The sequence below is a fragment of the Bos indicus genome, chromosome 12, assembly GCF_029378745.1.
Source record: "Bos indicus isolate NIAB-ARS_2022 breed Sahiwal x Tharparkar chromosome 12, NIAB-ARS_B.indTharparkar_mat_pri_1.0, whole genome shotgun sequence".
Lineage (NCBI taxonomy): Eukaryota > Metazoa > Chordata > Mammalia > Artiodactyla > Bovidae > Bos > Bos indicus.
The window spans coordinates 32913111-32936864 of NC_091771.1; the positions used below are offsets into that span (position 1 = coordinate 32913111).

The 23754-nt window shown below is 39.8% G+C and overlaps 1 protein-coding gene across 5 annotated transcripts in view; it reads right to left on the reverse strand.

The window, feature by feature from the left end:
* Positions 1–3135: 3135 nt before the first annotated feature.
* CDK8 (cyclin dependent kinase 8) overlaps positions 3136–23754 on the reverse strand; it is a 73037-nt gene continuing 52418 nt past the window's right edge. For 2 of the 5 annotated variants that reach the window (XM_070800257.1, XM_070800260.1), the window contains 9 exons: positions 23112–23169; positions 20709–20840; positions 13717–13860; positions 11167–11236; positions 10293–10365; positions 7629–7726; positions 6888–6966; positions 6612–6770; positions 3136–4412 (listed from right to left, as the gene is read on the reverse strand). In XM_070800257.1, the coding sequence (XP_070656358.1) occupies positions 4287–4412; positions 6612–6770; positions 6888–6966; positions 7629–7726; positions 10293–10365; positions 11167–11236; positions 13717–13860; positions 20709–20840; positions 23112–23169 (939 nt within the window). In that variant the 3' untranslated portion in view covers positions 3136–4286. The remainder of the gene's footprint in view (positions 4413–6611; positions 6771–6887; positions 6967–7628; positions 7727–10292; positions 10366–11166; positions 11237–13716; positions 13861–20708; positions 20841–23111; positions 23170–23754) is intronic. The other 3 variants (XM_070800258.1, XM_070800259.1, XM_019971486.2) reach the window with 3 other exon arrangements.

Consider the following 23754-nt stretch of genomic DNA (forward strand, 5'->3'; position numbering starts at 1 on the left):
TTGTTACCTAACTATTTTATCCTCTGCCAACTCGTTCTCCGCCTGCCCTCAATCTTTCCCAGCATCAGGGTCTTTTCCAATGAGTTGGTTCTTTGCATGAGGTGGCCAAAGTATTAGAGCTTCAGCATCAGTCCTTCCAATGAATATTCAGGATTGATTTCCTTTAGGATTGGCTGGGTTTTTTCTCCTTGGTGTCCAAAGGACTCTCAAGAGTCTTCTCCAGCACTATAATTCAAAAGCATCAATTCTTCTGTACTCAGCCTTCTTTATGGTCCAACTCTCAGATCTGTACACAACTATTGGCAAAACCACAGCTTTCACTATGTGGACCTTTGCAGGCAAAGTGATGTCTCTGCTTTTGAATACACTGTCTAGGTCAGTCATAGTTTTCCTTCCAAGGAGCAAGTGTCTTTTAATTTCATGGCTGTAGTCACTGTCTGCAGTGATTTTGGAGGCCAAGAAAATAAAATCTGTCACTGTTTACACTTTCCCCCATTTATTTATCTATTCCTCTATAAACAGACATCCATTTGTGGGCTATAATATAAAGGTGTTTTGAACATGTATCTACAGGCTACTGTGTGGATATGCTTTGATTTCTGTTGGTTATATAACTAAAGTGCAACTCCAAGTTCATATGGTAAGTATAGGTTTAACTTTATAAGGAACCACTGTTTTCCAAAGTGACTGTTCTAGTTTATATTCCCACCAGTAATGTATGAGAATTCCAGTTGTTTCTTATCCTTGCCAACACTAGATTTGTTGGTCTTTTTTTCCCCCTTCTATTTATTTTTTTATTAAGGAAAAATTTAGAACCACTAAGATGCACCTGCTGAGTTCTGCAGGTTTTCACATTCACTTGTGCTGCAGAAATCAGGACACAGAACAGTTTTATCACCCAAAGAAACCCCCCAATGTCCTTTTGTGGTCAATCCCAATCTTGCCTGGTGGTCCAGTGGTTAAGACTCGCACTTCCAAAGCAGGGATTGTGGGTTCAATCCCTGGTTGGGGAACTGAGATCCCACATGTGGCAGCCAAAAGTTAAAAGGAAAAAGCCCCCCAAAACAACTCCCTTTCTCACTCTTGTCCCTGGCGACCACAGTTTTGTTTTCTGACCTTGTGCTTCTGCTTCTTCCATTATACCATATAGGCGGGCTCATGGGCATCCAATCAAAAGACTGTACACTTCAATTTTACAGTGTGTGTGTTGATTATACTTCTATTGAAAAAAAAAAAAAGCTGTCTTTGTAGAGTTTATCTTCAAGGAGTAGAAAAAGCATGACACAAGTGTTGGTGACAGGAAGTGCTACACAGGAAACAAAGCCACGCCAAGGGGTTGGGATGCTGGCTGGTGGGGAAGGCAGGGACAGGCTGAGTTTTATACGGAGAGCAAGTGGGGGGATGTTGGGGGTGGGAGAGAGGGGAGCCTCTGATAAGTTACAATTCGAGCTAACTTCAGAGAGGTGAGGGAGAAAGCCAAGAAGCTGGGGAAAGACAGGTGCAGTGGAACAGCAAGTGTCAGTCTCGAGACAACACCCGTGAGGGAGGCTCCAGGGACAGCCAGGACTGCACTGGAGCTGGAGAAGCCAGGTGACGGGGCAGGGGACACGCGGGAGGACGTGCGGGGCCTGGTGGGGACAGTTAGGGGTCTGGCTGTCTGGAGGAGGTGAGCAGAGAAGACTGGGGGTGCAGGGAAGAGGAGGAGGTGTCGGCTAGAAGTCCCTTCAGGAAAAGTCGCACACGGGGTGTCCGCACAAGCGGACATGTGTGTGTGTGAAGATGCGCCAAGGCTGCCGTGTGGCCCGGCCAACTGGGAGGGAGGATCTGTCACGGAGGTGCAGGCGGGACAGTGGAGTCAGGAGTCTGCACTTGGATGTGCTCAGTCCAGAGAGAACCTAGTAACAGCTCAGATGTGCTGGTGAGGTCTAGGGTGGAAATCTGGCCATTGCGGCCAGGGAGCAAGTGTGAAGAGGGGAGGCTTGGGATGGAGGGGAAAGGGACAGAAAACAGCTATGTGTCAAGAGGTGGTATACAGAGACACGGGGCCAGGGGGCCAGCCAGAGAACCACGGCGGGTGTGTGTGTGTCATCTGTCACAGACACACAGTACAGGAATCTGCAGCTTGGGGAGGACACTGGCAAGCCTGGGCAGCACCACCCAGAAAACCGAGGTTGATAAAGGAGTAACAGCATCTGAGAACCGTGTCCATAGAGTTTCCAGCACCCAGAGAGGAACCTGTTGTAGTGGGTTTGGGTTTTTGAAGTTCACGCAGAAGGAAAAGACAGTGGAGCAGCCTTCTCTCTGAGTCACTTAGCCGCTACATTTGCTCAGGCTTTAGAGCAGTCTGGGGGCATTCTTCTTCCTGTGCAACCCTCAACAAGGGCATCAGAGCCAACTGGGGTCCTGGTTAAAATCGAAGACTCCATGTTCCACCCAAGCCTACCACATCAACCTCGGGTACCAGCCCTGAGAAGACAGAAAGCTCTCGATGATTCTCATGTGCATGAGTTTCAAAAGCACGGCACTGAGGGCAGGGAGAGAACAACGGAAGACAATCAGAGTGGAAGGAAATTCAGGTAAAAGGGCTATGGAAGTGACAGAGGTGGGGCCCTGCTCTCAGATCTGTGCCTTGTGTGAGTGAAGAACTAACACGGAAACACAAACTTAGCTTCCAAAAATTATCCGTCCCGGGAGGGTCGGGCCACTCAGTTTTAGGATCACTCAGTTCTTAAAATGTTCTAGAATGTTTTTATTTCAATGCATTGAGTTTTAAAGAAAAGAATATGTTAGTGTTTTTAATCTTCTGTATTTTGTGAAGGAGGGACTCCCTCTCAAATAATTATCTGGGATAAAACAAAATGGGCTCAGCATAACACAGATTCTGGCATTATTCTAGAAAGGGAAGGCTCATTATAATGTCTTTCAGTTAGAAAAGTGTCTATTTCTCATCTTAAATTATTGCACTAAGTGTACAGAGAAACGAATTTATATCTAAACCTTAGGCCACCACTTCATTGTGGAGGCAAAAGATACTATCAATGAAAACACCTGAAAAGGTTTCCTCAGAGGCCACTTGTTAGGGCACATTTTAAAATAAAACACCTGTGTGTACATAAAAATACAGTTGACTCCATATTTTGATTTATGAAAAATAAATTTATTACATAACACCTTGTTTTTAACAATGTTCAATTTTTTTTAAATTCAGAATACTTGTGTCATTCATGTAAAATAGTTTGATACAGTACATTGTATGTTATAGGTTTTCTTTTTTCCTCAAAAAGTCTAAGGCTCTCCTACTCCTTCTTCTTTGCTGAAGTAAGGGCACCCTAAACAACGTGCGAACAAGTTTTAAAAAAAGAAAATGAACTGAACGAAATTTTAGTAGCACTACACCAACCAGCTTTAAAATCAGGACAAAATATCTGAATCGGATGCCGCACCTTTTTAAGGAAGTTATCACTCATGCTTTTTTCATCTTAAAGCATGCTCACAAATCAGCAACACCAACAGGAAAAATAAAACACTGTCTATGACAATCATTTTAGTTTGTTTGCTGAACCAAACAGGTTTATATCAATGACAACATATTTAATTACTATCAATAGCAGCTTTAATACCAGTCAAGTCATAGATTGAAAATAAAAACAAACTCAGAAGTTGGAAATTAATCTTTGGGAGTTTTGAAACCTTCCTGGAAAAACTATGTGGCTTCTTGTACTTTCCAAAACAATCCAAGCAATATTCTTGGTCAAAGAACACTGATTAATGTAGAAAATGAATCAACCCACTGATAAGACACTGAAATGAAAGGTGTACCGAAATAATCTCATGTTGAGTCTTGGTTGCTTCGTTAATGTATACTGCGTGTTTCAAGTACCAGTTAAACCTCTGTGTGTGTGTACTATTGGTCAGATAATGTTGTTACACTGGAAGAATTCACCACATACGACGACAAATGCTTGCCCCTAGCACGTTTCACAGCTTCAACTGCTACAGACTGTCACTGAAAAAAATGCATTGGTCAGTCTGAACCATGTCAAGTAAACTATGGAAGTAGCAAACCCACAACACAAACTGTGCTAGCACTTTATTCTCAAGCCTAACTCCAGACAGCGACAACGTGGAAGCCACTACCCCAATCTGTGAAAAGCGGTGGAACTTGGCTACCGGACATCTGACTGCGTGGCTGCACAGTACATTCTCATGGCCCATCCCAGGCTCCCGCCAAAAGCTGCAGGCGGCCTGCGGCACCGCGACAGTGCATGGACGGTGTCCGACGCAGCTCAGTACCGATGTGTCTGGTGGGAGTACTGTGGAGGCTGCTGGGAGGTAGTTGAGTACCCCATGCTGCTCTGCGGCTGCGATGTGCTTGGTCCGGGGTTGGGGTAGGCAGCATGCGGATTGGAACGCTGGAAAAGCAGAGGAAGAGGAGACGTGACTCGGCGTTGCTGTGGGCTGGCTGCACCCCAGGCCAGCAAGGCTTCTGTGTGTTCAAGATGTCACTTATTTTACAGCAGTAAGAACTTTAAAGGTCCTGTGCTAGGTACTGGCTTTAGAATTAAAATGACAAAACCCTTAAAATCTTTTAGTGTCAGCCTTTCTTTATGAAGGTCAGAAGTACTGCTGATAAAATAACACCAAAGTGAGTCTTACTCCTGTGCTGCGTGGTTCATTCTATTAACAGGAACGCCCTTTCATGCTACTCATACCTACCTCATAAATAATTTGTCTGGGACACTTACTCTTGAACTCAATGATGTATACATAGAAGAAATTCAAAGCTAATCTACATACTTGTTTTTTCAATAGAAAACTCCCAACACCCATGCATGACTGAAGAATAAGAAATGAATACGACAAGAAAGGAAATTACAGAATTATTTCTTCAGCATTAGATATTTTTATGCTCTATAAATTAATGAACCTTGTTTTTCAGCTACAAGCAATATACAAAGGTAAAGCTACAGCTATTGAAATGTAGGAAGAGTGGTATTCTCAATTCTAGAAGCAGCACAAGAGGTACAGTCAAACACCTCTAGTTTCAATCGGTTATATTCTTATTCAAAGCCCTGCACGTTTCTCTCATGCTATCAGCTCCCCAAAACAAACACTATGGAAGATTAACTACAATTTAATACTTTCCTCTTTCAAAGATATCTAATAAATCATATAACTCGAAATTCCGCCAACCCTAGCAAAAACAACATTTTAAAGAGAGTGGACATGTAAAACTAGTCAGAAATACTATTTTTGAAATCACTCATAAAAACCACCACAATAACGTCAACACACACACACACAGCAGCATTTCCTTGGTTTCAGTGGCAAAGGTTAGAGTCCCCCCACCCCCCTCTACCCCTGCTCAGGACGCACACCTTGTGTGCAAACACACTCGTGTGCCGGAGATGTGCTCGTCTCCCAGGTGGGGAGGGGAGCAGCAACCATGAGCTCGCAAGACGCCTGCCTTGGAGCCCCTGCTCGCTGAGCTCACCGCAGGACAGCCACCACTCAGCAGACAGTGATCCCCAGGGCTTCCTAGGCTGCACCCCCCATGAACCATGCGAAGAGTTCAGATCTAATTCCTGACGTGTAGTCGCAGGCTCTGGGAGCCTTATCCATTTATTACAATCTCTTTCAGTAGGTAAATAATTCTCATGGGTCAAGTTTTCAGTACACTTCCACAGTGAATTCAGACCAGATGGGAATAGGATCAGAACAAGGTATACAGTTTTCAGAACGGGTCTGTCTGTGAAGGAACTGCTGTTGTCACTGGAGAGAATGCACAGGGAGCCGCCTAGCAGGTCTGAGTCTGTGTCCTGAGTCCACCCTGGCTTGACGGGTGAATGAGGGAAGGGGCTCAACCTCCATGAGCCCCAATTTCCTGCCAATAGAGCTTACCTCACAGCTATCATACTGCCTGGAGGAAGGAAGGTCTGTCCCACACTGACAGAAGAGCTGGCACAGGTAAGTCTTGACAAGCTCTTCCTATGATCATGACACCCCCAGCACCACCACTGACACTCAGCAAGTACTCACTGCGTACTGTGAACACTACTAAGAGTTTTAAGGAAGATAATAATAATGAACACAGTGACTGGTGTCATCTATCAAACGACTGTCGGTCCGGCTGACCACTGCCATTAGCTCACACAGTCTCATTTCATCCTGACTACAGCCTCACACTGGCCATCACCCACATCCGACAAATGAAGACACTGAGAAGATCTGAACCACCCCCTTGAGGCTGGATGGGGCTGCAGAAGTGAGACCCACCACTTCCTGAACACCGCTGTGAGCCAGATGCTGAGGGTCACCACAGCTGCCCCACGGCAGCGGCAGGGTAGGTGCGCCCGCTCATGATACAGATGAGAAACTAGAGCCGTGTCCAGGGTCACAGAGCCAATCAATGGCACAATTTAGGTCCAATCACCCGAAGTCTGGCTAAGCCCCCTCTACTGTACCACCGGGCACCTTCCACGCCCATAGCTCTTCCCATCAGTGTGTTGGCATACACAGGCAGGTCTTTTCTTAGCTACGTCGCATTTCCCAGTGCTCACAAGCCCACAGGCAGTACTGACACGCAGGTCACTGAGAGACAGCCTGAGTACCTGATAGTCTGAGGTCATGATCAGTCCACCTGAGGTAGTGGTAGGAGGGACGACTCTCACTTTCTTCAACGGGGGTCCCTGGGTGTGACTGCTGTCTTGGTTCCCTGGGTGGCCGGTCCCATTCGTGTGGTTATTGCCCGGCTGCTGCTGCTGGTTCTTCTCAATTGGTTAAACAGAGAGACACAGCTCAACTCAGAGGGAGAACCAAAGATGTCCATGCCAGAAGTCATGGGGGCACTGAACAAAGCCAGATGCCAACTGTACTTTAATACTTACTTTGTCTCCTTTGTCATCAGGTTCTTCTTCTGTTAAAAATTCTCGTTTGGGGTAAGGGATCTGACAACCGGCAAAAACACTGATCATAAGAAAAAAGAAAAAGAAAAACGATTTCTGGTATACTAACCAGTATTTCAAATGCTGTATGTGTTTCTTGCTTTCATCTTTTAGTCTGGACTCAAACCCCCTATCTGTGATGTAATAAGCATCTTTCGTGCAACTGTGACACAGCAAGTCCCTTCTTCTAACCACTGCCGTGACAGCAGGCCATGGGAGGGCGGCTCACTGTATGAATAATCAACAATACTCCGAGAGGACTCTGATTTCTTCTTTGATCTCAGTGGTCCTTTTTTATCATCACAAACAAGAGACAGATTCTGGCAGGAATGTGATTAGTCAAACAAACATTTCTCTTTTACTCTCCCTGGTACATTTAAAAGGAAAGAAAGAATGGAAACACAAATGTACTTGGGGTGGAGTTTGCAACCGTAACTGCAAGCGGTGAGGTAGACAGTGTGTGGAACCAACCTGTCACTAACCAAATGACAGAGGCAAATGACGCCAGCACCATGCCAGCTGTAAAACCCGAGACACTTCAGTCATCAGAGCTCACTTTCTGCCTCTCAAAAGGATTCCCCTGGGTCCCCATAAAGAGCGATGGTGACTTGGAGCTGACAACTAGAGGAAAGCAGGCACCAAAAACGTCTATGGAGCTGGTGAGTGAACAAACTGATCACTTACTCTGATGTAGGAAGCGGGTCTTCTAGGAAATAGGGATCCTGCATAGCCTGCTCTGAGGTAATTCGCTTTATTGGGTCCATGGTAAGCAACTTCTGAAGCTGAAACCATAAGTCATAAACACATCACTGTTTTACTTCTCATAGTCACACCTGTGGCACATTGTGGGATGCATTTTTTTTTAATTAATAATACCTCAAAATAGGGAGGCATTTATTGCCCCAAATTAACTCCCCTCTCCAAGTTCCCCAATTATTCCACATAATGTAGTAATTCACATTTTAGTCATTCTAATATTCATTATCTCAGTTGGTTCTCCTGTAAGAACTAACTAAACTCATGTCTTCTTACTCTAAACCAACAATCTTTTCCCTACGTTATCTAAATTGCTATACCCAATTTAGAACAGGACTAAAATTCTTCGAGTTATTATTTTTCTATTACAGGGAAAACTTGTAATATAAATACACTAGCCACATGTGGCTATTGATGTAAATCCACATGAATCAAAACTAAACTAAATTTTAAAAGTCAGCTTCTCAGTCATACCAGGTCCATTTCTAGAGCTCGGCAGCCGCGCATAGCTCAGGACTGCCCTACTGGACAGCACAGATGGTCGGACAGTGCTCTCCTGACAGTGCGCACCAGGTCTACAAACAGATGCGGGGACTGGCACAGAACCACAGAGAATAGGGGCGTGCTTACGAGTGGAGATTCTAAGGAGACTGCTTGGCTTCAAATCCTGACCTTACATTTATTAGCTGAGTGACTCTGAAACAAGTTACTTAACCACTTTGTAACCCCGTTTGTCAAAGACGGGTTAAAAACAGTTTATTTTCGGAATTAAATGAGTTAATATGTAGAAAGCAATTATAATGGTGCTGGGCACAAAGAAAGCACTACATAAGTCTTAGCCATTACTATCATCATCATCATAACTAATATTACTTACAGAAATGTCACACTAATGTGAAAATTCAGTATCTTCTGGTTGAAATATAATTTACTATAGGCTCTATGAAGTAGAACATTTGATGTAACATGTTATTTAAGATAGTATCTAAATGGTGGTCTCTTGACTTATAATCTCTGACCTCACACCATGATTTCCAGGCTTCAGAGCACTCCAGAACAGCCCAGGAGCACTTCCTAACAGCCCCAGATGACTGTGCTGCTGGACTAGGACACACTCTGAAAACCATGGAACATGTGGAGACGGTGGGAGATGAGACAATCAAGAACAAAAGGACAGGAGATATGTTTAAATGCAGATGAAATGTTGAGATGGTGACAGTTTAATTTCAATGAGCTGATATTTCAGTAGAAGCATAATTTTATTTTGAGACTGAAAGGAAAAGCATGGATTTGCTACTTAAAACACTCCACAGGTTTAATGAAATTACATTAGAGCTTTCAGATGGGACTATGCAAGACAGTTACCCTAGCAAAAACAAGCAGGTGAGTGGAAAAGAAAGTCGGTCTCTGGAGTGTCAGCGGTGGGGGTGGTGAGAGGCCTTAGACTAGAATGAGCAGCAGCAAGCGGGGTGGATGGTGAGGCAATCCCCCTAAAGCGGGACTTGTGCTCTACCACTGTCACCAGTATTTTGTTAGAATAAATAAGGCCGTAACTTTGAAGGATCTAACTTACCTTCCAATTTGGGTACTATCTTAAGTATATTATAGGAAGCCATGATTTGGATAATAATACACTGTGTAGTAATATGGTCAGTTGAGCACTGTCTTTTAAGTTGCTGATTAGATATGAAATGTATGATACAGGACATGATAAAACATAACTGCAGAAGTAGAAGAGTAGAAGGAGAAGAAAAAGCAGAAATGGAAGAAATATTTGCCAAGTGGCCTGGTACTAAAGGAAATTTTAATCCTTTCAAAGTAGAGAAATTCCTGTTTAATGAACTCACTTAAAAATACTGGGAAAAAAGGACTAAAAGAATTTTAAGCCAAGCAAAATACAACTTGCTTCCCTCAATCCTCCTTTATATTACTTTCTTTGAAAAACATAAACCTGAAAAACATTTTTAATTGCTTTAATGTAAAAATGGAAATTTCACTGTAAACAAATTTGACAACGGTTGACTATAATGTCACAGGTCACCTTGATAGTGCACAGTTCGATCCTAGCTCAAATCAGTTTCCTACTATGCACTATCTACACACCGCATCTCTCATACTCTCCCAGAAAAAGCACACAACGCACAGCGGCCCTGAAGGCCCTGTAACAGCTATGTTTATAAGTGGCACCTTGGGAGTTAAAATTCTGTAAACAACCTTTCAAAGGACTGAAATAAAAAATAATCTCTAAACCTTATTTCAGAACAGTAAGACTGTTTTCATTTTGATTCTTTGAAATTTTAAAATAACTGATGAAAACCAATAAACAGAATTTTTAAAAAGTGACAGACTTGGTTCAATGACTGTCTTTAGAAAATTAAATGTAACCAAACATTAAGGCTGTCAAACCTGGGTTTGGAAAAACCTGGGTTTGGATATCATTACTAGTACACACCAACAAGAACTCTCTATTAGTATTACTATTAAAGAACTCTAAGAATACTGAGTAACCACAGAAATTGAGTCAAAAAAAGTCAGGTTGGGTTAAACAGGTGGGAAAAATATAGTTCATTAGTACTGTTCTCTAAAACTTACCAAGTGGAATGCTTTACTATCTGGTTTAACTTTATGTTTTTCCATATACTTGATAAGGCTGCAGTTGGTATACCTGAAAGAGAAACACTATGAAATATCTACATTAGATTTGAGATTAATTTTACATTGGGTAAAATTCTCTGAACAGAATTATTTTAATCATAACCAACACAGAACATACACTGAAAATGGTATTAAATCAATTTTACACTTCATTCAGGACTCCCACAATCACTTTTAAGTGGACACCACTGATTAAATGCCAAGATAATTTCATGAATAACATACAGACTGCTTAGCTTTTGTTCACATGAATGCTATCGCAACAATGATCTTAAATAACGTATGGGTCAAGAGCTGAACTCAGCCTTACTAGTAAGCTTAAAATAAATACAAATTTTAAAAACACTGTCATATAGGTCTGTAAACTGCATGTCCCAATCCCCTGATCCTGCTGTGAAAATAGATGAACCATTTCGTCTTCTCTATTAAAAAACCTGCTTAAATTTACAACCCAACCCAGGAGACAGGTGGCTACCAGCAAAGGCTGGTTTGTTTCGGTCTCTTCCTGCTTCAGCTGTGATGCCTTTCACAGACAAAGAGCTTCCAGAAAGTAACAAATATGGAAAGAAATGAACTGACTTTTCCCCTCATATCCAAATCAGCTGCTGCTATTAGACATTCACCTTCTTCTATCACCAAACATCTTAAGAAATGAAGACTACCACAATGCAAAAACATTTATTATAGTAAATAAGTAAAATTATTTAACAGACTAGTCTTCTGTCAAGTATTCTATCATGCTGAGTATTCAATCTGATCCTGAGTATTCTAGAAAAGCAAAAATCAACAGTCTATTTTCTTGCCAACTTACGTATTTCTTCTGAAATCTTTCATTAATGTTGAATGTTCAGGCATCTTTTTTATATCTTCCCAATCTTTATCTGTGAAACACATTGATACAATTTTATATTGTCTAGGTTCCTATTGTCAAGAACTTTAATAAAGGTGACTTCACTTCTCATTACATGTCCTACATTTTAACCTCCCTGAAAGTACAGACTTTGAATAAATGGTGAGCTGCAGTAAACATCTTTAACTGTACATGCATTCTCCATACGTTGTGTTCTCTCTTGTTTTTTTTTAAACTTTTTAAATGTCTATTTTCTCTGTTTTACTATAAGTCATCTCAGTTTCTATATTAAGACACCAACAAATTATAAACAAATATTTCCATTATTAAATTGTTCTATTCTTATCTGTAAAATTTTTGTCCCGTCATGTCTTGGTTAATCCAGCAACCGATCTTTTCAACAATAAATGCAGTATCTTCCCCCTCAGCAGCTGTAAGCTGTCCTTTTTATACGGCCCTCCTTACGCTCCCCTTATTAAATACACTGCTTTCCGTGGCAATCAAGGTAAGCAGTTACAGCTGTCTGAAACAGAGAGTAGGATATACGAGCATATGAACAAGTCAGCTAGAACCTGGGCTAGTTTCAATAACAACAACAAAAGCAACCCCAGCTACCGGACCCATCAGGTGGAAAAGTCTTGGTCAGGTGTGCTGGCATTAGTTACTCAAACACCACACGCGGTTTGAGAAACCTGCTGTCCCCATCAAGAGGCGTTACTGAGAGGCCACAAGTGCCCACATTCTACCAGGTAGCTTCACGGCACCTCAGCTTTTAAGTGACCTCCAGAGGTTAGCTTCTCTCTCAACTGGCTTATAAAAATATCTGCTATCTAGCCTCCAGATACCACATATTGTAAACTAAATACATACTTTAAACTCCTAAATGGAATTTTTTCCTTGACTACTTCCTTGTTCCAATTTCTTTATTTCTGTCAATTTCTCAAATAGAAATCCTGAGATAATCTTTTATTTTTTTCTTCCAATTACAGGCTTACTCTAAAAAATTATACCATCCTTTCTTCTCCATCCAAATCACTTTACATGTGGAGTACTGCTGCAGGTCAGAGCTGGTTTCCTGACTTCAGTTACCCCTCTTAAATTTTTACATACCCCTGCCATAAAAACCTTTCTAAAGTAGAACACAAATCACAGCACTAGTTCTCAAGAACTTATCATAGATTCTCCTTCTTTAGCGCATCAAATCTAAATTCTATTGCCTGGTTTTCAGATTCCCTATAAGCGGATCCCAACTGTGGAACCACACCCTAACAACCATTTCAGAACCATCTCCTGTGGAGGCTGCCCCTCCTCCAAGGCCCTGTAAGTCAGGCTCCTTCCTCGGGGGACCCCTGAAATGATGAGTGCATTCAGAAGTGGGAAGAAAAGGCCATTCTTCTCCACCTACTCAAACTACTCTTATTCTTTCAACATTCTACTTAAAGCAGCTCAATGTCAACTCCAAGAGGGCAAGAATCACATTTATTATATCAACAATATTTTACACTTAACTCAGTGCCTGAAACATGGCAGGTGCTCAATAAATATTTAGTGAACAAATGAAACTCCCATCTCAACAAAGCAATCTTTGTAGAAATGTTGATCAGTTCTGGACAAAGGTAGCTATTTTGCACTTACTGATAATTAAAGGGAATGTGGAATTATAACTCCCAGATATTTCTTTATTAGTTTTGAGCCACCGACCTGAGAAAAATTCCTAATAAGAAACAATATATTGTTTCTTCTTATTATTTCAATAATAAGTTGATATTTTAAGTTATTAATATATATTTATTAATAATAAACTTGTTTATTATTTCAATAAGTACTTGACTAGCCAAAACTATGCAGGCGTTTCAAATGGAGAGTAATGGACTCCTGTTCCATCGCACAAGGACTGGGCTGGGGCTGGAGCTCTAAAGCCCATGACGAGATGCCCCAACACCCCTCCCGGCGGCAGTCAGAGCAGGCCCGCTTGCTGTGCAGGGCTGGGCCTTCACTCACATCCTACCTGTTTTAACTGGAAAGAATGTTCTTACTGACAAGGGTTATAGAGCAAAAAATGCTATGATTCAATACAATATGTTTCAAGTAGAAACAGTCTTCAAAATCTGTATTCAAACACCAAACAATGACATTATTATTAAGTGCTGTCAGACAAAAAGACATGCTCCTGAATTCTATTCAGTTGCCAATGGTGAGAACTAAAGGCACTTTTTAAACGCAGATATTTCAAATATTTTATCATTTTAAATATTAAACAAAACAAAACCAAAAACCGAAATGAAACAAAAATACACTCCTCAAATTCAAGAAACCCATAAATATTTTTATGCTAATATGTGAACTCTACAAATTTTGCTATTTCTCTGGGTCTTTGATTAATGCAAGTCATAAATATAAAGAATTGAGTAAGAGTAGCTTTCATCAGCTAAAAATACACATCCTTTCAATGAAGACATCTAAGTTCAAACAACAGTGATTTAAAAACAAAAACAAAAATATAATGTGTACCTGCAGGAAATCCCATTACATTGAATATTCTGTCCAGCTGGTCATGGTGATAAGGATTACTAGTTTTGATGTCCTCTTGTCGACAGTGAAATATTGGTTCTGACGTTAGTAGTTCTGCAAATATACACCCTATAGCCCAAATATCTTCAAAACAAAAAACAAACAAAAAAAAAAACACAAAAAAAAAGAAAAGAAAAGAAAAAATAAAGAAAGGAAAAAAGAAAAAGAAAGGAGGAAAATAAAGTGGTTCTTTCCAAAAGAAAATGCATCTTTATCTTGGCAGGGAGTGTTTTTTCATTCTTTTTCTCCCCTAATAAGTCATATTAAATCCTAAGCAATTATAAATATAAAAAATATTGTTTGTAAATATATATTCCCACCCCATCCACCCGTATTTCATTCTTTGTTATACCTCCATCCCACCCAGTGGTTTCATTCCAAGTTCAATCAAACTTATTATCTAAAATTTTTGGTGAGTTTAAGTGCTTCACACATTACCTTATCTGTGAAATACATACAAAGCTGCACACAGAGCATAGGAACCATAAATAAATAAAACTAAACAAACAAACAAAAAAACAAACAGAAAACCCAAACAGCCTTGGAAATTGGGCATACTTGCTGAAATCAATCAGCACCATTTTTTGAGGTAAAACACATTTTTAATTTTTTATCTAGTTTATGGACTTATTAGCTTGTAAAGTTTAATAATTATCCTCCTGTGTTAGCACTAGTTAGCAAGGTGCTGTTCCAACAGGAAAAAGACAACGCCTGACCTTAAATATTCTAACAAAACAGCATTTCTGCTGGAAGGACTTTCTGTTCAAAGGGTTTCTTCATGCTATAGCAGTGTCAGACTTTGCAAGTTTAAGTGTTTAAAAGACAAGAAAACAAGGGGCAGAATACTACCTTTCAATAGGCACAGAGGCTATAACTTCATAAGAATTACTTAAAAGCCAGGCAAATGGATTCCTCTGTATACAACCAATTTCCTTCACTTACTTTAAGATACAGGCTAACTTTCATTCATATTAAATTCCTACTAATAGAACTATTAGAAAGATAAATATGCCAATTTATAATCTGAAGCTGCAGATACTCCATTTCTACCCTTAACAAATCCCTAAACCAGCAATGGCAACTTCCCTACACTCAGGACAGTGCTGTGCACACAGCAGACTATAGTAAACGGTATCTCACTGATGTAACCAATACCTGTGGCAAACATAAAAACTATGTGAAGTGAAAGTCGCTCAGCCGTGTCCAACTCTGTGATTCCATGGGCTTTACAGTTCATGGAATTCTCTAGGCTAGAATCCTGGAGTGGATAGCCTTTCCCTTCTCCAAGGGATGTTCCCAACCCAGGGATTGAATCCAGGTCTCCCATATTGCAGGCAGATTCTTTACCAGCTGAACCACAAGGGAAGCCCTAAATAACTATAGGAGGACAGTTAAAACCACTATTAAAGCTGATTATTCAGACCTGTTAATAATGGTCACTTAAATAGAAAGTGAGGGGAAAAATGTTAATTAATAAATAACTGGAAATTCCTAAAATCTAAAACTGGAATATACATATTTCATCTAAAATTACCACACTTATATTTCAAAGTAATTAGTTAAACCTCTATTTACTTTAAGATTACGAGCAAGACCATAAGCAAGTGATTTCAAAAATGACGCTTTCTGGTCATCAGTTTTCTCCCCTATCAGAGAACCAAATCAGGCCAACATCACCTTATGAAAAAGTCTCCTCAAGAAATATAAGCCAGGAAGTAAACGGGAAAGTTCATTATTTTGTGATTATGCTTTTTATGTGGAAACCCCACAGAAAGGTGACCTTTGATCGTCTCAATCCAAAGGAAGAAGGTAGGCAAGCTAAGTGGGGTCACCGAGAGGGCCTGTGGGTCAGTGTGCATCTTTAAAACCCTACTCATGGCACCTAAGAAACACTCTGTCAATTCAGCCTGGTAATGAAAAACCCCAACAAAGAAAATAAAACATGTAAAGGAAGGTGAACAGTAAGTAAGTAGTTTAGCTACCCTCACTAGACACTGCTTTAAAAGAAAAGTCAAGAAAGTAGGAAAAATACTGAAACTTGTTTAACTTTACCCTATATAACTTCTCTCTTCATGTCGTTTCTATTATTTTTCACCTGTTATCAATTTCACCATCCTTCCCTCCTTCAAATACTGACCCAGACAATAATCATGAATTTGAGTTCGCTGATCAGGCTGTTACTTCAGATAAATTTCTGAATCTTTGTCAACAAGTTTCTTCTACTTGCCTACTTTTTCAGATTGTGCTGAATTCATAAGAAAAGTCCTTTCTTGCTCACCTACCTGTCAAATTTCTTCTAGAAAAACTTTTCAAATTAAAAACACACAAACCCCATATACTTCTCAAATTCTGTAATGCTCATGTGTAGCTACAGAGCTAACCAGGCAAAGTAGACACCAACTGGCAGGCTACGCAGACCCACATCGGGGGAAGGAGAGATATAGATTAAATTTGTTTTAATCAGTAATTATAAGCCTCTACCTCAATGTAGGGAGAAGGCAATGGCACCCCACTCCAATACTCTTGCCTGGAAAATCCCATGGACGGAGGAGCCTGGTAGCAAGAGTAAATTCTCATTCTCCCCGTCTTACCGAAGTTTTTACTTTAGAAAAACTTTTAAGACTGCCCTGCTGCTGCTAAGTCGTTTTAGTCGTGTCCGACTCTGTGTGACCCCACCGTCCCTGTGATTCTCCAGGCAAGAATATTTTAGTGACAACTGAAGAGTTGATTCCCCTCTTTCACCCTTCTCCACAAAGTCAATCACATAAAACCGTCAACACTCAAAACTGAATTAAACTTTGTCCCCATGTGTAACGAGCCTATCTCCGTTGACTAATCTATCATTTTCTCTCGGGTTTAATGACTCGGCTCAGAGTCTCCTATAAGGGAGTGAATGACCATGGCACCTCGACTTATTTGCAGAAAGGCTGGGAACAGGCGGGCTCATGTGCTAAGATTTCCCCCACACTCTCCTGCTGCCTGTTAGTACCTTAGTATTAACACGACCCACCTAACTCCACTGGCAGGTTTAAGCCTTCTCAGTGATGTCACTAAAATGAACATATTCAGCTAATAATATGTAAGTTCAACCACAAAGGTTCCTCTATCTGCTTCAGGAAATCCAAGTGCTAGGAAAGTGCACTGACAGTGGTTTGGAGGCCCTGCTGAGAACCTCACCGCACCCCTAGGCTACCCACGTGGGGAGTAGGAGGAACGTAACGGTGCAGGAGAGACTGGAAGCAAGGTAGAAGTTTCATTTTTCACTTGTGGATTCTAGTCTTTATTCTTAAAAATGTATATAAAAGTGATTTATGTATGATTTCTGTCTCTCAAATAAAAAAGCAATCTGTAAGATCTTACATCATTACTTTTTTGGTGCAATTTTTTTAATGCAGTTATCACTTTAGTTTTTTATATTATTACTAACATTTATTTATTTTTTTATTAAAGGATAATTGCTTTACAGAATTTTGTTGTTTTCTGTCAAACCTCATTAGAGGAAAGCATCCTCCAGGGCTGCTCTGGGCCAGGCCAGGTGCTCGTGGGGGCTGGCACGGACCTTGGTCTCAATTCCTGCCCCACATTAGTCCCCGGTGCTCTTCCTGCCCCAGAAGGCAGTGGAGTCTATCCAAGGGCACAGAACGCTTACAGTTAAAGGGAATTGAGAGATGATGTAGGCTAAATCCTTGTCTTCAGAAAACGAGGCTGTGAAGGACACATTGTCCTCTGACCCCTAGAGTGGCAGAGCTAAAGCAACAAGTCAGAGGGCTAGGCTTCTGCTATTCAAAGATGGCAACATATTTTCCACACATATTCATTCTGTTTCTCAAATGGATGGAGATCCCTTAAGAGTAAATGACATAATTTTCATAATTTCCATTCCAAGTTTAAAAAGCCTAATAGTTATCCAATAACTTTTGATGTTAATGAGGAGGAAGCCCTCTTACGACCCAAAATAGGCACCCATTTGAACAAAGCAATCTATCTAATAGCTGGTGAGTCCAGCTCTGTGACGAACAGCCCTGACCTAGAACTGGTAAACTGCTCTGGAGGGTAACAGCTTGTTCAGATCTCAATGCTCACAATGAAAAATGGGTTTCTTAAGAAAAAAGAAAAAGATAAATGATGAGCCAGAGTCACAAACCTATGTGATAGTTTATTTTCTCTTCAATTTATATCAATTCAGTCTCAAGTTTTCCATTAATAGCAGCTACAAGTTGGTAATTACTTTCTTATTTGTATAGTCTTTAAATATGTCTTACCAAAAGTAGCACTGCTTTTAAATATTCATTTTCTAGGTGGAAAAAAAAGCTATGTATGATATTAGTTTACATGCTTAAGCATTTAGAATACACTTGTAAAAAAAATAATCAAATGTATGTTTAGGTAGTAATATACACTGAAAAACAGGACTAGCTTCAGTAATCTTTACTTTTCCTCCTTAGCTGACTTTTTATAAAATATTTTATTTTGGAATAATTTTAGATTTGTAGAAAGGTTGCAACAATAGCACAAAGTCCCATATCTAATAATCTACCTTTATTTTTCTATACAGTAAAATGTGATCTCAAAGCAGATATAAAGATTAGTGAACATAAAAGGTTTTATGAAAAAAGACACATTGATTTCAAGATTGCTATGAGGGAAAGAGTACAACCATCGCTCCTTCCCCCTCTGAATACATACTGAAGTGACAGCAAAGCCCCAGTAACACAGAGCACGGAAAGAGACCATCAGGGATTCCCTTGGCAAGGAACCACTTCTCACCCGGGGCCATGTAGGCAATGACCTCCAGCGGTGACACCTGGGCATGGCCCACCCAGTTAGGGGATTTCAGACACTGAATATAGCTACTACCAGGACGGGGAAGGTGGATGGTGTGACCAACGACGTTCTCCCTGAAGAAGGAGAATTGTGACTAAGACCTGGATGAAGACATGTGCGCAGACCTGACTGAGCAGAGATACAGATAAAAATGTTTCTGGAAACAGTTCAGAGAAGGCCCCAGTCCACAGTATTATTGTTGGATGGGAAGCAGATGTGTCCTGCACAACTCAGGGAAGAAATGTCAAATACAAAGACTATATTTTGAACTGTGGACCACCCACCTCCCCCACTTCCCAAATTCCCTGAGAGGTATACAAAAGTTGGGCTGAAGGTTGGAGGATTTTTCCTTAAAGAATATGAAAGTCCTCAGGGCAAAGACTCGCACATGCTGGCATTTAGGGTTCTCCATTAATGGCTGCTCTTGGCTGGATCACTCTAAAGTAAAGCCTGCCAGCCTCGGAGCTCTCCAATCCATGCACACTAAGTTCCCAAGCAGTGTTCTGTAACTTGAGTCTTGAATGCAAAGAGACATCAAGGGTCAACAAACAGTTGAAGAATACTAACCACATGAAAGGGAGACTAAGACAAATCAATGAAGAGTGACTACAAAGAAAACAGAGAACAAGAGAACAAGAAAGGGTTCTTAGAAATTAAAAAGACAAAGGTAAAAAACATGAGCAGAAAAGTGGTACAAAGGGTACCGGTCCAAGAAATCCGACATCTGCCTACATTCAGCTTTGGAAAGAGAGAAGTAAAACACAGAGGAGGAAATCAAGTCTACTTCAAAGAGAATTTTCCACAGACAGGGGATATAAACTTCGAACTGAATGGGCCTGTAGGTGGCCAGCAAATCAGTGTGAAACACAAGGATGAGAAATCCTCTGTTTTCAGGAAACACAAAACCCCACAGAATCCACCACCACCTGAGACCTTCCATTACCAACACTGACGCCAGAGCACAGTTGAGGAGCCTCACCAAACTCTGAGGGAAAATCACTTTGTACCTGTAACTTTAGTCCCTGCCAAACTGTAAAGTATGACAAACTCATTTTTCTTTTCAGAAATAGAGAACTAGAAAATTTACCTCTAAGACAGGTTACTTGAGAATATTCCACAGCAAAGTAAGGGATGAAATACTGAAATCCAGAATGAAACAGATCCAACCCAGATGAACAAAAAAGGAAAAAGCAAGATGAAAATCAATCCAGAGTAGAGCAAAGTATAAGAGTTGGGGATGGAGTTATCCAATAAAATAAAAATGGGTTTAATATCATTCTGGAGAACGTAGAACAAGTAAGCAATAAAGACATACAAAAACAGAGGCGTGAAAAAAGGAAAGACAAAATACATAAGAAAAAACTACTTGATAAAATTCCACCAAATAAAATGAAGCAGAATAAAGATGTCATAAAAGGATTGTGATATAGCTATGATAAAAGGTGGTAGCTGAATATCAAGTCCACTACAATACGTAGTTAAGTATAATCAACAGTGGGCATTATGGTTTGCAAACAGAAAACATCAACAAAGTGGTAACAATGATGATGATAATGACCGATATTATTAAGAGAGCTTATACATTGAGAGGCTGGTGGGGGAACAAGTAGAAGAGCACTCATTTCCTAATTCTTCATACAGGGAGATAATACTAATAAAAACTGAAAAGTGAATGACCATGTTCTCAGCTCCTACTTATTTTCATAATCTTCTTTTACTTAATTTTAAGGGAAATCTTTTAGAAGCTAGTATTTCTTTTGGCAAAAGAAGTATTTGTCTGAAGTTCAATGATTCAGAAATTTTATTGTGTTTATTTCTCTTTTTCACCTAAAATTAAACTTAAAATAGTTTTTACTTAGAATTCAGTATGGGCCCATTTATTTAAAAACCTTTTTAGCATCTGTTTATTTATCAGAAATAGATGTCTGGAATGTATACCCCTAATGCCAATGATGGTATTTCTAGACAGTAGAATTTTATGTTAGTTTTTGCTTTTACTTTTATAATTTTCTGTATCACTTGACCTAAAAAATATACAGACATATGTATATTTCACAACAACAAGGCCACTTTAAAAATGTTATGGAACTTCAATCAGTTCTACTCACCAATAGCTTTGGTATAATGTCTTGCTCCAAGAAGTAATTCTGGGGCTCGGTACCAGAATGTAACTACTACTGGATCCAAATCTGCTAAAGGCTTCAAAGGTGAATTAAATAATCGGGCAAAGCCCATATCAGCTGTAAAAAATAATAATAATAACAACAGTGATAAGTAAATAGATTTTTACAAATGTAATTGATGACTCTAATTTTACTATTATTATTTAGTAAGATACGAAAAACGTGAATTCTGCGGGGAGAAAAACCAACAAAACATCTCACCCCTTTCAGAAGTCTAAATATAAGCCAAGGTTGAGATCTTCATTCATTGCAAACTACTGCCACTGGGTTACAAACTCACTCTGCTGCCTGAGGTCCAGGGTGACCCTACTCCTCCGGGCAGATTTCTTTCCATCTGTCTTACCACCAGGGGGACAGGGCTGTGCAGCCAGCCACATGTTCATTCTTTTTACTGGTCACAAGTACCAGGAAACTAGATCAGTTAGGGTGAGGCCTCCCGTTATCTGCATCAATAAGCATGCTCACTAGTATAAGCTGATGTACAGTATGACAATACCACTATTTCCCCCCATTTATTTGGGTTGAGTTTTTTCTTTAGTTTTAAAGAATTGTGTTTGTTTTTTTTAAGCCGGAAAAGACTTTAAAGATCATATAATTCAATCACCTCCTTTTTCAAATGAGGAAACTGAGGGCAGAAGAAACTGATTTGACAAATGTCAACAACTCGTATCTCAGAGCTGGAGCTGTGCTGAGATACAGTTCACAGCATTTCGCACAGTTTACTATGTAGTGCAGTTATTCAGGCACAGCTGTTTGTCCTAACGAACCATGATCTTACAGATAAAAACATTTCTGTCTCGCTATCCCTTGGAACATCAAGTACAGTGTCATTACACAGAGCTGCCAAATACACATTGAATGAACAATCACTAGTCATACCACCTATTCAAAAATTTCAAGATTCATCCACCATTTGTTGGATTTTGCTCTCCTAATACACATTTTTAATGAAGCAGGCCTTAATCGATCTACTTATAGAGGTTAAAAAAACCAACACAGAAATGTGGCAAAGAACTAAAACCATGAGTCGGATTACTAAATACTGATTTACAGAAGAATGTATCTTAAGTGTGACTACTTTAAGCTATTGATATCCCCCAAGCCTGTCAACATCATACATGTGACACAGAAATAATTCCAAATGAGATTATTTTTAATATATAAATTTTCCCCGAGTCTTACAGTAGCAAACACATCTGTAAATACTGTCTGGCTGGGTCTTTTAGACTGTGCATGCTTTGAACTTACATTTGAATTTGATGCCACCACGCTGGTTGGATGAAATCTGCTAAATGCACACCTAAGGACCTAACAGGCATTTGACGCTACGTAAGGACCGACAGGGCCTGATTCTTAAAGCAAGCCAATTGACTAGGAGCATTCTGAGATGCATCAAATGTTTGTCAAGAATTTTGCAGTTTATATCAAGGGTATTTTCCGAGTCTAATTAGAAGAAAATGGGATTGGAGGATTTAAAGGGGAGGGTGGAAAGAAGGGTTGGGAACACCTGGGTTTTTCTTTGCTGGTGAAGTGGTACAAATCAGCTAATAATCCCAATTTATACTAAATTTGGCAATCAGAAATTCATATTTATTTTGTTATATACTCCCATAATCCTGCTGCTTTAAAATTAAGATAATTTGGTTACTACATTTCTTCTATCCACACACAAACTAAATAAATGTCACAAACACAACTTGGAAATGACAATGAAAAAATAGGATAAATAAATCTAGCTCTATCTTTATAAGTTATCAGACCAGAAATGGGTAAAATTTTGCACTGATACATAAGAAAACAGAGCTATTAGAAAACATGCAGAGGCACAGAAAGCTCGTTAATTCTTTTCCCTTCAGGCAAAGGCTCGTTAGAACCTACCCAGCCTCAGTGGTATTCTTAGCTTGTAATCCCTGACCTAGATGAGGCTAACAGAAGGATATGTTCGGATCGACCTGGCTCAGGGAAACAGAACGGATGGTATGATTAGTAGTTTGCTGTACGCCCTTAGGACTAAAGGTGAGGTTGGCTTCTAACAGGGATAGAAGCCACTCACCTCTACAGGCTATTTTTAATGAAGGCAAAAAGTTTCTAAGAAACTCACATGGCTTATTTTATAATTAGAACACTTCAGTCTCTAAAGATTGTCTGACACCTTTTGAGAGTGTGAAACATTTTTCACTTTTAATGTATACTCTTTAGAAATGGCTTCGATCACATGGAACTATATGAATAAATGCATATTATTACAGCAAAAATTAGAAGTGATAAAGCTGCCTGCAAAAGTTTTAAAAGAGTGCTACGCTGTGACTTATCAAAGATATAACATACCAATTTTTACTCTTCCTCGCTCAGGACCTTCACCCATAACTAAAATATTAGCAGGTTTCTGTGGAAACAAAATAGTGTTTTTTTTCAGTAGACAGTAGTGGTTTCTTTTAAATAGACAATACGCCAATATAACATAAATCCACCTTTAAAAAAACCACATTTACTCAAAAATTAAAATCAAACATAGGAAGTCACCAAAGAAGCTTTGTGTGTGTGTGTGTGTGTGTGTGTGTGTGTGTGTGTATGCCAAGTAATATGCAACTTCATGAAGGCCAAATATGGTAGTGCTTTCTCCAGGCAGAGCGAGGGCTTTTCTTGGCGCTGTTATCAGTCTGCTTTCACTACTGTGGAACATCTGGCAGAAAGTTACAATGCTCTGCTTCCTTGGAACTCTTTCAATTATATAAAACGCCCTGCAACTTTAAGGGGAAATGTATCTTCATATATAATACTGTATTATTAAAATAGCAAGTTAATTACAAAGAAGGGGCCACCTGATAGCTTTTTTTTTTTTTGGGAAACCACATAGTATATATCTATGTTTCAAACAAATTACAGAGAAATCAATGTAAGAGCCTTTTCTAAATGAGTTAGCAGAGTAGTAGAAATTTTCCATGACCTGAACAGTTCTCATTTTTAAATA